Here is a 15093-nt window from a genome sequence, read left to right as displayed (position 1 = left end):
TCAGTCAAAAAATTCTAAATATTATGTAACAGTACTGAAAAAAAATAGCATGCCCTCTCAGATCTTTCTCCTACTCACCCAATGCCCTACCACCTTCTTATTATTAGGGGAGTCAGCATAATAGTTCAGCAGGCTGTTGAGGTAATGAGCACATTACCAGTGATCATATTACCACTCTGAGCACAAAGTAGGGAGCAATCCCAAGCACAGCGGGGTGTGATTCCAAACAAAAAAATTAAAAACAGTTGTGTTTGCCTTGTATGGAGTTGATCCACTGATCCAGGACACCTTTGGTTCAATCCCAGCATCCCATATGATCCCCCAAGTCAGGAGAGATTTCTGAGCACTTAGCCAGGATTAGTCCACAGAGTGTCATCGGGTGTGGCCCAAAAACCAAAAAAAAAAAGGGGGGGGCAGATGGCACTTTGGGATTTATTCAGAGAATAGCAAATTGAGTCGTGTCCACTGAAAATTAAATTGCCAATGCTAATGAATTGGAAAGCTACAAGCTTTCCAATAGAATGGCAACATAAACAAGAATATGAACTTCACCTGAAGGACGAGAAAAAAATAGATTTAATACATCAGAAGAAAATTAACAAGAAGCCAAGAAAATCATTTGCTGATTGCTGTCAGGAAATGTCCTGTTGAAAGAGGCCAGGTGTGATTACCAAAAATCTAGGCAACCAGAAAGTTGGGGGAAGTATGAGGCTGACAACACTGGGAACTACACAATGACACACAAGAACCTGGTCTTTCTTGGAACAAAGCATTATGGGATCCTTACTGTGGCTTTTACACTCTACTAACATAGAAAATCTGGAGGGAGTTCTGAAGCAAAAAGCAGGGACTATTAAGAGACTTGGAAGAATTGTTTATAAGGTGAAGAATTAGGGAAAGGGTGATAGCCATGGCAATGGGTAAAAAAAACAGTACAAAATAACATAAAACATGAAGCAATGAGAAAAAGCAGGAAGAACTTGGCATGACTTCCCTGGGAGAAACAAACAAAAATAAAAACCTGAAGTAGCAGGAAAAACTTAGAAACAAATTAAATCAGGACTCAACATGGAAGTCAAGTTGAAGACAATATATCACCATGAACAAGTCAGATTGGAGAAGATAAAATATGTGACCCTTTTAGAAATGTTTTCAGTGTGCAAGAACACAATGCTAGAGCAAGAATTCTTGGCATTACAAAACAATACATTTTTTCAGATCAGAGCGCATAGTTGAGGAATACGGATAAAGATGATGCTGATGATAAAATTAACAGTAGTGGAATTCAGTAAGTACTTGTTATATGTCAGGAACTTTTTAATTGATTTACATTAAGTCATTTAGTCCTCACAGTGGTCCAATCACTACTAGTAGTAGAATTAGAAGTAGAGCAGCAGCAGTAGCTTCTTCATATTGCTATAGATGAGCTTCAGGTTATGAATATAAAGTTAGCAAATTGCAAAGCCAGGATTTGAACATGAGCATCTGGCACCAGGAGTTATCTTCCCCATCAGTATTAGTGTGCTCTATTCCTTTGAAAATGAGAGAGAAAAAAATGGAATAAAGCCCTGGGGAGGAAGAGCAGAGCAGCCAAACGAAAGAGTTGCCCAAGGAAATTAAGTGGAAGGTTCCTGGAAAAGGTCCCTTGTGAAGTAACATCCACGGGGTGATGCTGTGGTTCTTATGTCACATGTCTTCTAAGAAGAAGAAAATCATCTTGTGGGTTCCCTGAAAACATGGTTAATCTGCGCCAATAAGCTCTCCTCCTTACAAGAATTTCTATTGCAAATCGTGAGCCCAGAGCAAAATCCTGCATCAGTAATATCTTTTGAAATATTGTCTCTGATGCTTAGTCCTCTGCACATAGTACTGCTTTGGGCCATAGCAGATCCTGAGATTCTGAATAGTTGACCACTTGGTTGATTTATAGATCCAACATAGAAATATTCATCAAACAGTAAATATCACCATGTTTCTCATACTTGAAAATTGTTCAGAGAAATATCTCCAGGATTTCTGATATTAAATCTCTTAAAAATATTTAGTCTAAATTGACTTTTTTAGTTATCATTCAAAGAAATACACCAAATTTTAAAGTCTAGAGCTTGTATCATTGATTCAGATATGATATGAAGATCTTTGAACACCCTGGATAATTCATTTGAGGAAGCCAGTTTAAAAGAACAGTTTATAAATCATTGATTCAGATATGATATGAAGATCTTTGAACACCCTGGATAATTCATTTGAGGAAGCCAGTTTAAAAGAACAGTTTATAAAGAACCCTTTTATTGTGTAAAAAAGTTGGAAGATGGAGAAATAAGATATAGGCTATTTCTCTTCAAAACCTTTAGAGCTGACACTCTGATACAGGGTGTCACACTTGAACATTTGTATGTGGAGCCCTACCCTTGACAATATTGTAAATCACAATGTCTAAAACAATATTTAAATAATAATAAAATACAGCTTTACAACTGAGAAAGGAATCTGACTTATTAATACTAATGACCACACAACAATAAGAAAAGAAAAAGGACATTTGCATGCCAGAGATAAAATATTTGGAGATTGGGGCAAAGACTGGAAGTAGAATGGCATATGCTCTGACCTAAAGAGAGAAGAGAATAGCACCAGCTAAAGAAGAAATGCATGTCCTTAAGTGAAGGAATGGATGGATGGCTAATGGAGAAGTGAGATATTGAGAGGAAAGGAATTTTGCACTGACCCAATGGAACTTTAGTTGGCATATTACTGAATTAAGTTTGGATCTGAAGAACTGTCAATCAACCTTTGTGATGAGTGTGACATGTTTGAGATGGGCCTTTCAGTATCTGACTAATGGTGCAGGACCATACTGGAGGCCAGGCAAACTGGCTAGGAGACCGAGCCTATGTAAAGGCTATCAGTTATCAAAGACTAACCAGCTCAAGAGTTCAATAGTCCCTGAATAGAACTTAAGAGGTAGCAATTGCTTAGCAAAGGAGCAGATGGGAGCAAGGAAGATTTTGAATTATCATTCTGGTTAGCCAGGAGGGTAATTGTGCCACACAGTAAATTGAAGATAGAAGTAAATTTGAAAACAAATAATAATTCCATTTTGATGACACCCAGATGTTTTACAGATTTATTAACATACATAGATACACATATACATATATACATATGTATAAGTGAAAATCCAGTTAAATAGTTATGCCATAAAACACTAAAAGAATGTATATTAAGGGCCCAGAGAGATAGCACAGTGGCGTTTGCCTTGCAAGCAGCCAATCCAGGACCAAAGGTGGTTGGTTCAAATCTCGGTGTTCCATATGGTTCCCCGTGCCTGCCAGGAGCTATTTCTGAGCAGAAAGCCAGGAGTAAACCCTGAGCAATGCTGGGTGTGGCCCAAAAACCAAACCAAAAAAAAAAAAAAAAAAAGAATGTATATTAAATAAGTTTAAGATTCAAAAAATGTTCTTTTTGAGTAATGCCAATAAACTGCCTTGATTTTAAAATCAGCTTCATCATTCAAAGCAGATCTAGCCAGGAACTAGTTTCTACACATATCTAAGAACAGGATCTTGTAAAACTGCTTAATGACGTGAGGAAGTAACTTTGATTAAGTCATCTCCTGGCTAGTCATAAGACATAGATCTCCTAAAAAGTTGACAGTTTTTTTAAACAGAAAAATTAAAACATGCATCTGTATGTGCATATGTGCATGATGTAAAGCTTATACACATTTAAATACACACTTACACCCGTACATGTATATATAAAATATAAATTCATCTAGTCCTTATAGTTGAGGGAAAAGTTATCGTGTGGCTAATAGGATGAGACCAAAATCAGGTTTATCTAAGACCGTGCTTATTTGTCCTTGTTTCCTCGTCTAGTTGCTAAATTTACCATAACACCTATTCTTTAAAGAAATCCAGTGGGCTTTATTGATTACCTTTTGATAGTTATAAAATATTAAACTTTACCATCTTACTCATTTTACTCCTGAAATCCCAACCTGTCCAATTTTCTTCTTTAGAAATTCTGTTTCTCTCTCCAAAAGAAATGTTTTGGATATGTCATGGTAGACTTACAAATGTCAGGTGTCTCTAGTGGTCTTTAGCAATGAGCAATGGTGTGTTTGCACACATAAATAATGATGGTATAATCTCCTCTCCACCTTTTACACACACACCACACACACACACACACACACACACACACACACACACACACAGATAAATATAGAGATCAAACCCAGGATTTTCCTCATGTGAGGCTTAGGAACAGGTTTCACTACTGACCAATACAATAATGCCTAAAAGTAGTCCTCAGCGTGATATGCCAATACTGCCAAAATTTTTGATTTGCAAATAGTCAGACATTCACATTGGTACCAAATACATTAAAGATAATGACATAAAGTACATGTGACATAGAAAGAAAACTCTGACTATGCCCTGACACATGGAGTTTGCTCTAGATTTTTAGGTTTAGAAAAAAAAGTGTCCTCTATGATTATGTCAAACTGAAGACAAGCTTTTTAATGTAATTTTCACAATTCACAACTCTCTAACAGCAAGTTAGAAATTTTAGTTTATTACAAAGACAGAACCTGCAGTTGTCCAATGTTTGCCTAGTAGGAACAATCCAGACTTCACACTGGCTTCTTCTCTGCTTGTTACATCAATGTAACAAAAGGGTTCATTCTGCCTTTATCCCAGTAGAACCAAAAGAAGTGGGCAAATCCAGGGTACGGCGATCATTACGGTGATTTGATTGAACAGAAATTCAATCACTTATGTGCTACATTTATTTAGGAAGAAAAATGTGCGTATGTTATTGCCAAAGAAATTGCACTCATATTTTGTCATCTACTGCTACCTACTTTGACTGTTGTTTTACTTCGTTTCAAGAAATGCTTTTATGCTTGTACATTTATGAATTTATTTATAATTAATCATTTAATATGAGAAAATAATTCTTTTTCCACTGCAGCCTTTTTTGGAAAATACCTCAATGAATATAATGGCAGCTACATCCCTCCTGGGTGGCGAGAGTGGCTTGGATTAATCAAGAATTCTCGTTTCTATAATTACACTGTTTGTCGAAATGGCATCAAAGAAAAGCATGGATTTGATTATGCAAAGGTAATTTTAAGCTACTTTTACACTGCATCAATTTACTTTGTGCATAATGGGGAAAGACATTTTTCAGTGAGTTAACCAACCTAGGCACCACAAGCCTCGATGTCTATGTTCTCACCAAGTTAGAATGAAAGTTTTTCAGGTAATTTTAAATTCTTGGCAAGAATGAAATTCTGGGAACACTGACTTTGTATAGTGATTTCCTCTCCCCCCTCATTAGGCTAAAAGGCAATTATCCTTTGCTGAAAGAATCTTCAGGAATATTATAGATGCCTCTACTCTTGTGACAATTTTTGGTTTTCCTCCTTCCTGCTACCCGTATTTGTCCATATAATTATGTGTTCATCTTGTACTGGTTTTCTTTTCATTGGGGTGAAAGTATAGTTTGTCTGTGGTGTCAGATGCAGATGTAAGTATAAGAGCAGACAAGTACAATGATCAAAGGTTGGGAAACCACATTTCTTGCTTTTACTCCTGTTGGTCCATGCTTGGATACGTGACAAGCACACCTGCCTCACACATTCTCTAAACTTCTCAGTCTTAGAGTTTCCAAGTGAGTTCATAGAAAATGAAATTAACATGGCCATATTCTCTAGTAATTTGGATCCCAAATTTGACTTTTTAATTCACAAATGTTTTGTGAGTGCCAATTTAATTTCTAGATCATGAAGGCGAAGATGAAAATTTAGCTTGCTCCTTTCCCTCACACAGTCTCTTCCCTTGTAGCTCGGCCATCACTTTTTCCTCATTTGTCTCAAAGAAACTAAGAATGTGCTCCATGAAGCATAGATCACTCCGAAAGAGCTGTTGATGGAAATTGGAAAGAGGGGAATTGATTTAATTTTGGCACATTGCTATCTTTCCACTTGTGCTGATTTGAGCACAAGGGACTTGGTGGGAGATAAGGAGGAAGTCTCGCCCTTTCATAGTTCTCAGAAAACAATGAATGTAAATGAATTCACAAACATTGCTAATAGGTTTTTATACTCATCAAAGTCGAGAGCTGGTGGGGACCTTGGCGGCAGATCTGAGCTACTTTCCACAAAGTGCCCTAATTGACACAGCTATCATTTTTTTTCCATCTGTGGGGATGCTTTTCATGCTCCTTATTCAAGCTATTAACCTTTCTTTCCCGGTTGTCCTAAGGAGTGCAAGATAATCAAGATCCCTTCCAAAGACTAAATCAGCGTAACTTGCCCATTATCACAGCTGGTTAAGTGTCAAAGACAACTGTGTCCAGAAAGAATATATATCTTTTTTTAGTGAGCAAAGGAATGAAACAGACACTCCCATGGAAGGAGGTGATAGCCTGTGGACTTGTTCTAACAATGACACATGTGACCCAGATTTGGGCCCTTCGGCACTGCTTTTGCAGCTGTTCTGGTCCTTGAATCTATGCGTAATTAGTCATGCCTGGCAGCTTCTGACACAGTGAACACGCCCTGGACACTTGCTCAGTAAAGTTTATGCCAAAGTTCCAGACCAATGATACACAAGCAGAGGGAGCAGGTGGTTTAATTTAAGTTTTCATCTTTCTTTTTCCTTCCATTTCTTCCCTCTCCAGTACACTCACATCAACCTTCCCAAATGGCAGGCTAAGTCATATTATTAACAAGTCGTCTCTAATTCCAGCAGCTGTATCATTTTAGTTGTGCCATTAACAGAATATAATCTGCAGAAAATCAACTGCTCCCCATATCAATTCAATTGATTGATAAACTCCTGCAGCACTCCCCTCCACACCCAGATTTTGGCAGTGGCTTTGATTAGGGGTGATTGTGTAATTTTTACCAGAGAAACTTTAATTGAAGAGGAAAAAAGTTCCCACCCAACTCAAAAATCTTTTATTTGATCGGTGCACTTGTGTTTGTATGTATTCGACAACTGAAAATCTGCGGTGGGCATGTGTGTTTCCTGCCCTTGAAGTAATTAAAAATTTTGTTAATACATTACATCAGTAAAAATCTAAGAGGAAAATGCATATCCGGTTGTCTGTGTGTGTGTGCTACTCTCGGGATTGCCAAATTTGATTCTTATATGAAGCAAACAGGCCTTGACTTTTTATTTCCTAGCTGCTAAGTTGCACATTACTGGAAACACATTTTTGTCACGTTTCTGAACTAGCTCCCCCAGAGAGTCATTAGCAATTGATTTTTCAGTTGTGGAAGATGTTTTTCTGTCATGGGAAGTCATTTTCCCTTCCTGCATTAGACTTCAGTGAGTTGCTTCTGAGGATAACGCAGTATTCAAATGTGAACTGACGAATGTCACCTTTTGTAATCTTTGTTTTGTGTCAAATATATGTTTCAGGACTACTTCACAGACTTAATCACTAACGAGAGCATTAATTACTTCAAAATGTCTAAGAGAATGTATCCCCATAGGCCCATTATGATGGTGATCAGCCACGCTGCACCCCACGGCCCAGAGGACTCGGCCCCACAATTCTCAAAACTGTATCCTAATGCTTCCCAACACATGTGAGTAATAACATCAACTCTGACCCATTGATTACAGGTCTTCCCTCTGTTCCCCACCTTCCCAGTCTCCCTCACCCCAATTTCTTCCTCAATGCACCTCCACAAGAGAGAACATGGATTTCTGTTGTAAGTTCATGGAGAGATTTGGAGGCACTGGAGTTGACTAGTGGGTTGATGAGGAATCATTGTTTGTTTGTTTGTTTGGCTTTTATTTTGGGGGTCACACCCGGCAGCACTTCAGTAGTTACTCTTGGCTCTATGCTTAGGAATTGCTCCTGGCAAGTACGGAGGACCATATGGGGTGCGGGGATTTGAGCCACCGACCTTCTGCAGGCAAGGCAAACACCTTAGCTCCATGCTATCTCTCCAGCCCCAGGACTCATAGTTTTGATGTTCGTTAGCAACTGAGTAGAAAGAAAGGGGAGAGTGAATGGGGACAATCTTAATAAAGTTCCCTTCAGTTGTTGCTGTAATGTTCATGAATATGTTCTAATCATTATAAAGAGTAAATAATCTGCATTTCCTAGCAGCTGGAGATGGAGTACAAGGAAGGGAATTCATCAATACCCTCAATCCCTAGTCTGCTCTTAGAAATTTGAGTTTATTTTCTAGTCACATAGTGCAGTGGCTTTGCTGCAGATTAGGATCAGTTTGAATCACTGCTAGGATCTCAGTAGAGTGCAGCTTGAGTGTGCTTGGCAGGCCGACTTTCAAATAACCTGATATTTCTCTCTGCGAGGCAGGAGGAGGAGTCAGGAGGAAGTTAGGAGGTACCAGGGAAAAGTTGATGGCATAGAAGAATGAGACAGAGTTGAGATGAGAGCTGCAGCATGCTGACAATTCTCACTAAACAAGGGTGGAATGATGGATGTTTTGGCAAGAATATGCTTTTGTTTTTTACTCTGTCAACACATTTTTCTTCTCATTGCGGCAATAATGTGCCGTCTTCCATGCAGAACGGGCAGTCCACTATCTACTGAAAGTTCAGCTACCGGAGAAGTAAGGAAAAAAGGAATTGATATCACTAAACCTCCCAAATTGGTTTTTAATCTTTGGGGGCTTAAGTGCCTCCCTTTTCATCTACCCTAATTTTTCTTGCCCTGATCCCAGAGGAAAAGAAAATAGATTAAGGTACTTTCTTATGAAAATAGAGAAGTTAATATTGAAGACACTAATTACTGGCCCTTATATAACCCCGCAGAATGTTTTCTTTGTCTTTTTATTTTGTATCTTATAACTAATAAATAGATTGTTGGCTTCTGGTCAATGGTATTTAAACCATGACTACCATAGGAAATGATTGAGAAAGAAGGAAAGATTTCAAAACTAATTGAGGATAAGTTCACATTAAACATGAAGCCAGAATGGTTGACTTATTACATGAAGAAAGAAGGTTTTAGTTTGTAAAATTATCTTCTCAAGATCTGGGGAATATCAACCCTGGAAAATAAAATCTAGCAAAACCATAGTGTTTTAGAATCAATCTTATGGGGGAAAAGGCTTATGGTTCCTACCCAAAACCAAGCAGCTGACTTCTTAAATAAACCCATATGTGGCCAGTACATATCAGCTACAGATTTAGTACCTGGCAGAATCAATGAAAGGAAAAGGCTTCTCAGATTCACTAGAACTCACTTTTCCCTTTTATTGAGTCAAATCACTTTATATAGCCTTCTTTGTGGCATGAACAAAATCCCAGTCTAAGTCAACTTTCCATAACTGTAAACTTTACCACGGTTTCCCCAAACTTGAGGAGCTAAAAAAAAAAAAAAAACCCAAACCTGTGGTGTTTTATGGCTCCTTAGAAGTTAGTCTGGCTTTGAAGCTTCAAAGTTAGGACCCTATAGGATAATCAAATGTAGATCATGGGGTTCTGATATCTTAGTAACTTGCACAAGCAATGTTCACATTAGGGAACTCAATGATAGCTAAAATTGAAAGAGAGAAAAAAAAAGAAAATTTGAAAGCATTTCTGATTCCAACAATTAAGAATCTAATTAGTTTCATAGCTACTTATGAGTACCACTTATGACACTATACAGCACAGCAGAGATATAGAATTAAAGAAGACAATTATAATATTGTAGAATTAATTAGCCTAGTCAAAACCTGTTGGCCATAGCATTTTTAAATGAGGTTTTATAAAATACAATCCATAATTATTTATTTCACTATTATCTAGGACTGTGATAATCATAATGCAGAATTAATTGTGGCAGATACTGTATGATCATTAATGCCTTAAATATTAACTAGAATGATCATATATAGAGTAAGTTTGTCTCAATACTCTGATTGAAGGGAAGTTGAGAAAACATTCAAATAAACATGTCACTAGTGGAATTGCTTGTTTTAAGCTCTAGAGGAAGTATTCACGGGCCAGAGGACACTAAGAACTGGACCAAGAATAATTCAAAGTAGACTTCAAGGATGGGTAAAACTTCTTCAGTGGTTTTTACTGCTACTTGAGAATTGGTTTTGAAAAGAAAATGTGGCATTGTCACTTGGTGAGCATGTGATGGAGCTGGATTGGAAGGATGGCATGCAAAAGGAAGCAATAGGGAATGGAGCCAGAAACCAGAAATGAGCCCTGCAGACTCTTAAGACTTTGGTGAATTTGTTTCTACATATAAGCAGAGTTTTGGTTTTTTTTAGATTGTTCAGTGGATTTCACATTGTAAACAGGTCATTTCTTTGTCATTTAAATAAACCATATATATCTTACTTGATTCTAAGAAGCAAAATACCTGACAGAGAGAAAAGTGAACAGCTTAGAGATTATCTCACATCTACCACCAGTCCCACCTCACCCCAACCCTGCTTAATCTATAAAATGGGAATAATATACACACTTTAATAGTATATTTTAAATAAAACTTAAGAGAGGTAACAGAATAAAAATTCCTATGTATGACTGGAACAGAGAAACTGTATCATAGAAGCAAATTAGGTTTTGGGTTTTTGTTTTTTAGTGCATGTATGTAAAACCCCAGGCCTCTTACATGTAAGGCAAATATAAGTTAATTCTTTATCCTTACAATTTGTAAAACTGCTAGCATTTGTTCTTTCTTGACCCCACCATCACCACCAAAACCCGCTTTGTAGGGTTCCACTTAGCTGAACCTTAGGGGGAGGCAGCTGGAGAAAGGACAAGTTGAGACGTGTCAACTGTAACATGACAAATCTCTTAAGACCACATTGCAATGATCGCCCAGCACCTGGCCATTCTACAAACACAGATAGGATAAGAACCAATCCAGGCTCTGTTTTTCCTTTCCAGGTGCAACATGTGTGCTCTGGGCAAGGGCCGTTTAGGAAAACACCCCTAGCCATAGAAGATGAAAATTCATGTGGTTTGTGGAGGGATTTCACTTTTATTTGCTTGAAAGCCTTGGGCTTTGGGACACCTTGAATGTGGAAATGTACAGTCTCCCACAAGACTCAGAAGCCAGATTGCTAACATCTTGGTTGCAATGGGTTTCCTGGCTGGTATTGCTGCTTAGAGAGAGTCCATGTGACTCTCTTGTCACGCTGAGTGACTGCACAGGTTCACAGTTCAGTCCACAGACAAAAGGAGCGAAACAAATTGAAGACAAGCTGCCAATTGTGGTGCAGGGAACTACTGAATAGCTGGTCTCCTTAGCGAAAACATTAGCAACACATGCAAGCAAAAGGATGCAAGAAGTTAAGCACTTTGGAGAAATATTTGGCAGGGCCTGTGAAAACAGACCAAGAAGTTGGAACTTCACCCCTGGTGTGGGGACACAAGCAGAGTGAACGCTTGTGTGTTCCTTTAGGTCTCCCTCCTTGTAGTCAAGTGTGATCCAGAACTCTTTTATTAGGCCCCGGGTTAGAGCTATCCGACCTTCCCAGGGTGGAGAGCATGTATCACATTTCCACGGTGTTTTCTGTTCCCAACAAAGGGAGGAAGGCAGCCCAGCACTGGCATGCTGCTTTACAAACTGAGGCTAGAGGTTATGCCTACCAAGAAAGAATGAGAGCGGATTACCAAGCCCTCGTGACAGCAGGGACCGCTTAATCAGACACGACTGAACCACTCGTGACCTCTGAGAATTCTGACATCATAATCCTATCCTAAAACCCTTCTCTATAACCCAGTTCCTGGTGTACTTGACAATAATGTATCTTCCCCCCTCCTCAATAATAACGCTATACTCTTCCTCTCACTGTGACTTTATGTCTCTCTTCTGGCCTCAGTGATGTGATATTATTATACACCAGTGAACATAAAGCTATAGGGAAAAAGGAGATTTCACTGAACCCTACCTGAGTGAAAAAACTAAAAGACAATTCTATCGCCTTTCATCAACTATGTCCTGCCAATTTAAAAAGATTTCTTTTAGGGCCAGAGAGACGATACAAGGTTGAGGCTTCATACCTTGCATGTCATCAAACTTAGTTCTATCTTTCCTTCCCCATGTGGTATTACCACCCTCAGCATTGCCCAGTGTGGCCCAGGTAAGCCCCAGCAACTCACACCCTTGAACCCCCCTGCATTGATACTCACAGGAGGTGCCTCTGTCAATTATCAGCATCAGGAACACTTATTAACCCCCCCCCAATTATTTGTTTTGTTCCAGTTGAACAGTTCTCCCCATTCCTGAAAAGTATATGATTATGTGCATTCATATGCACAAAAACACAAGCCCAACTTAAAGTGAAATCTAAGACCTCTGTAGAAAAAATCCATGTCCACTAAGTTGTAAGATCTGTCCTAAAAGTGGACATTGTGGAAAACATAATATACCGAAGGGAAAACTTGTCAGCTTCAGATCAAAGGTTCAAAACACCTTTGTGATCCAAAGTTAGAAGGAATCCTTGTGTGAAAAAGAATTTGCATGTTCTTCATTTTTTCCACAAATGCATGAAAGGAAATTCTTTGAGGGTGATAGAAATGGTAAATTCTCCATAAAAAATGTCTGATTTGGACAGACTTTCTGCGGCCTTTCCTGTAATACCACTTTGTTCTTCTCTTCAGCTTTTACTTCTCCTTCCTTTGCCCAGTTTACCTCATCCCTGATGTCACATTGCACCACTCCAGAGGGCAGTTTTAACCCCAATCCCCAAATGTGGGGAATGCTGCCCTGGAATTATGCAAATACAAAGCAGCTCTTTCCAAAAGGCAGAACCGGGGGTTTTATCTTAACCTTTGTTCTAGTGAAGAGGACTCTGTTATTGTTATTCATTGCACAAGACAATGTTTAACAAAAGAGGAAACATGTGAGACTGCTTTCTCGCTAATATCAGAACATTTTAAAATAACATCAAAATATTTAAACAATAGGTTTTTGTGAATGAAAAAGACATCTCAAAGTAGTTTGGAAAAAGGAGTTCCCCCAGGGGCCGGAGAGATAGCATGGAGGTAAGGCGTTTGCCTTTCATGCAGGAGGTCATCTGTTCGAATCCCAGCACCCCATATGGTCCCCTGTGCCTGCCAGGAGCAATTTCTGAGCCTGGAGCCAGAAATAACCCCTGAGCACTGCCGGGTGTGACCCAAAAACCACAAAAAAAAAAAAAAAAAAAGAAAAAGGAGTTCCCAAATTCTAATTAAAAAAGAAGAAAGAAGAAAAAGCTCTGCCCCATCCCACCCCCCAAATGGCTTTGCCCAAGTCCCTTAAGTAGATAGGGACAGAGTTGGGAGTCTAAAAGGCAGTTGCTCTTTACTCACAAGCATAGATAACATGAAGGGGGACCCTGGGTGTGTGTGTGTAAACTTGCACAACTCTATTTGGAATTTGAAGCATCATTTACTTACTTTTATGATATGACAGATGCTTTTGGTGTCAGTCTGTATAGATTCAAATATTACCTATCTAAAATATTTGAACTCAGGTGGAGCCAATGAAAGAAATTCAGTTTTAGTGAAAGTTGAGATGGTGTGGCTTGAGAGATTAGGTATAGAATTTCTATTTTAATGCATTGAGTGTGTTTCAAATCTGTATAAGTGGCTTTTTCTGGGAAATGAGACCTATTTCACTTCTCAGAGAACAATGGTCCTGCTACCAATACCTTTTAAGTTTAGATCATTAGGGTTTTTTGTTGTTTGGAACTCAATAACAAATGAAGAAAGCATACGTTCAGTTATAAAATTTGAAATATATTTGTTTTCACCAGGGTGACAGCAAAGACAATCAGCTATAAAAATGAACTGTTAAATTCTTTGCAATTCTCCAATATGGGCTTAATACACAACATGTGCATTTCTTGAAGTGATTTCTTTACTAGTCAGGATTTTGTGCTTAAAATATTCAGCCTTCAAAAAGAAAGGGACATTACTGATGTTCAGAATTCTTTTTCCTGTGACATCAATATGTAATATTACTGAAAAGAAAACCTAGGCCTCTGAAGTTTAGACATCAAGGGTAAAGGTTGAAGTCACTTATGCTGATGTCTGAGGTATCTGCTATACTGAACAATAACTCGAGATGAACAGTAGCTAAAGAAATACAAAGCTGTGAGGAAGTCTTGGTAGGAAACATTTGCATTTTAAGATATGAATTTTATCTATAAAGGGCTACAGGTATGTTTTCTAATTCAGTGCAGTATCAAGAGTGTACAGATCTGTTTTTATCTAGTCTTCTCTGGCCCAATAACAGAAAAATTTGAAAAACCAGCACCTGGGAATCTAACACTAACATTTTTTTTTTCTTTAAGAAAGTCAAGGAGGGGGACGGAGCAGTGGCGCAAGTGGTCTGCCTTGCCCGCACTAGCCTAGAATGGACCATGTTCGATCCTCCGGTGTCTCATATGGTCCCCAGACCAGGAGTGATTTCTGAGTACATAGCCAGGAGTAACCCCTGAGCGTCATCGGGTGTGGCCCAAAAACCAAAAAAAAAAAAAAAAAAAAAAAAAAAAAAGTCAAGGAGGGCTTGAGTGATAATATAGGGTGCTTCCCAATTCTAATCTTTGGTATCACATCTAGTCACTTGAGCATTGCTAGTATGAAGTCCTGGGCACTACTTGGTGTGTCTCAACCTCCTGTTTCCAATACTTCCTGTCCCCCACAAAAGATAGGTCACACCAATAGCCCAATAATGTGCATGTGCCACATATGCAAGACCTGGAGTTTGCACCCAGCACAACATGGTGTGGCACTGATTCCTCCCCCCCTCCCCCCACAAACACCAGCCTGCAACACCAAGAAACTCTCAAACACTGATGGCAAATTGAGTAATTTCAAGACTGGTCTCTGAGCCCCAACCAAATTCCATTGGAAATCCATGACCACCAAAGCACCTGCAACAAAAAGCAGCAGGAACCCAAACATGATTGCTTTGTCCTCTGCATTTTTAAATCAAAAGTCAGAGTCACCCAGCTCTTCCCTAAAGCTTTCTAGCATTTTAACTGAACAGGCTTTATCCTGTATTTGCAAAGAAAGCAAGTGCTCAGCTGGTGGGAGAGCCCTGAATGGAAGCAGAAGTAGCTCTTGTTTTTAATCAGCATGAATACTCAGGATTTCA

General features: G+C 38.8%; 1 protein-coding gene across 3 annotated transcripts in view; it reads left to right on the top strand.

Annotated features, from left to right (window-relative positions):
• Nucleotides 1–15093, top strand: part of SULF1 (sulfatase 1) — a 184912-nt gene that overhangs the window by 118622 nt on the left and 51197 nt on the right. For all 3 annotated transcript variants that reach the window (XM_049781800.1, XM_049781802.1, XM_049781803.1), the window contains exons 6-7: nucleotides 4984–5135; nucleotides 7443–7612. In XM_049781800.1, the coding sequence (XP_049637757.1) occupies nucleotides 4984–5135; nucleotides 7443–7612 (322 nt within the window). The remainder of the gene's footprint in view (nucleotides 1–4983; nucleotides 5136–7442; nucleotides 7613–15093) is intronic.

This window comes from Suncus etruscus, chromosome 10 (genome assembly GCF_024139225.1).
Source record: "Suncus etruscus isolate mSunEtr1 chromosome 10, mSunEtr1.pri.cur, whole genome shotgun sequence".
In the NCBI taxonomy this organism is placed as follows: Eukaryota; Metazoa; Chordata; class Mammalia; order Eulipotyphla; family Soricidae; genus Suncus; species Suncus etruscus.
The sequence above is the reverse complement of the archived record's forward strand: the minus strand, read 5'-3'. Positions and strand labels throughout refer to the sequence as shown.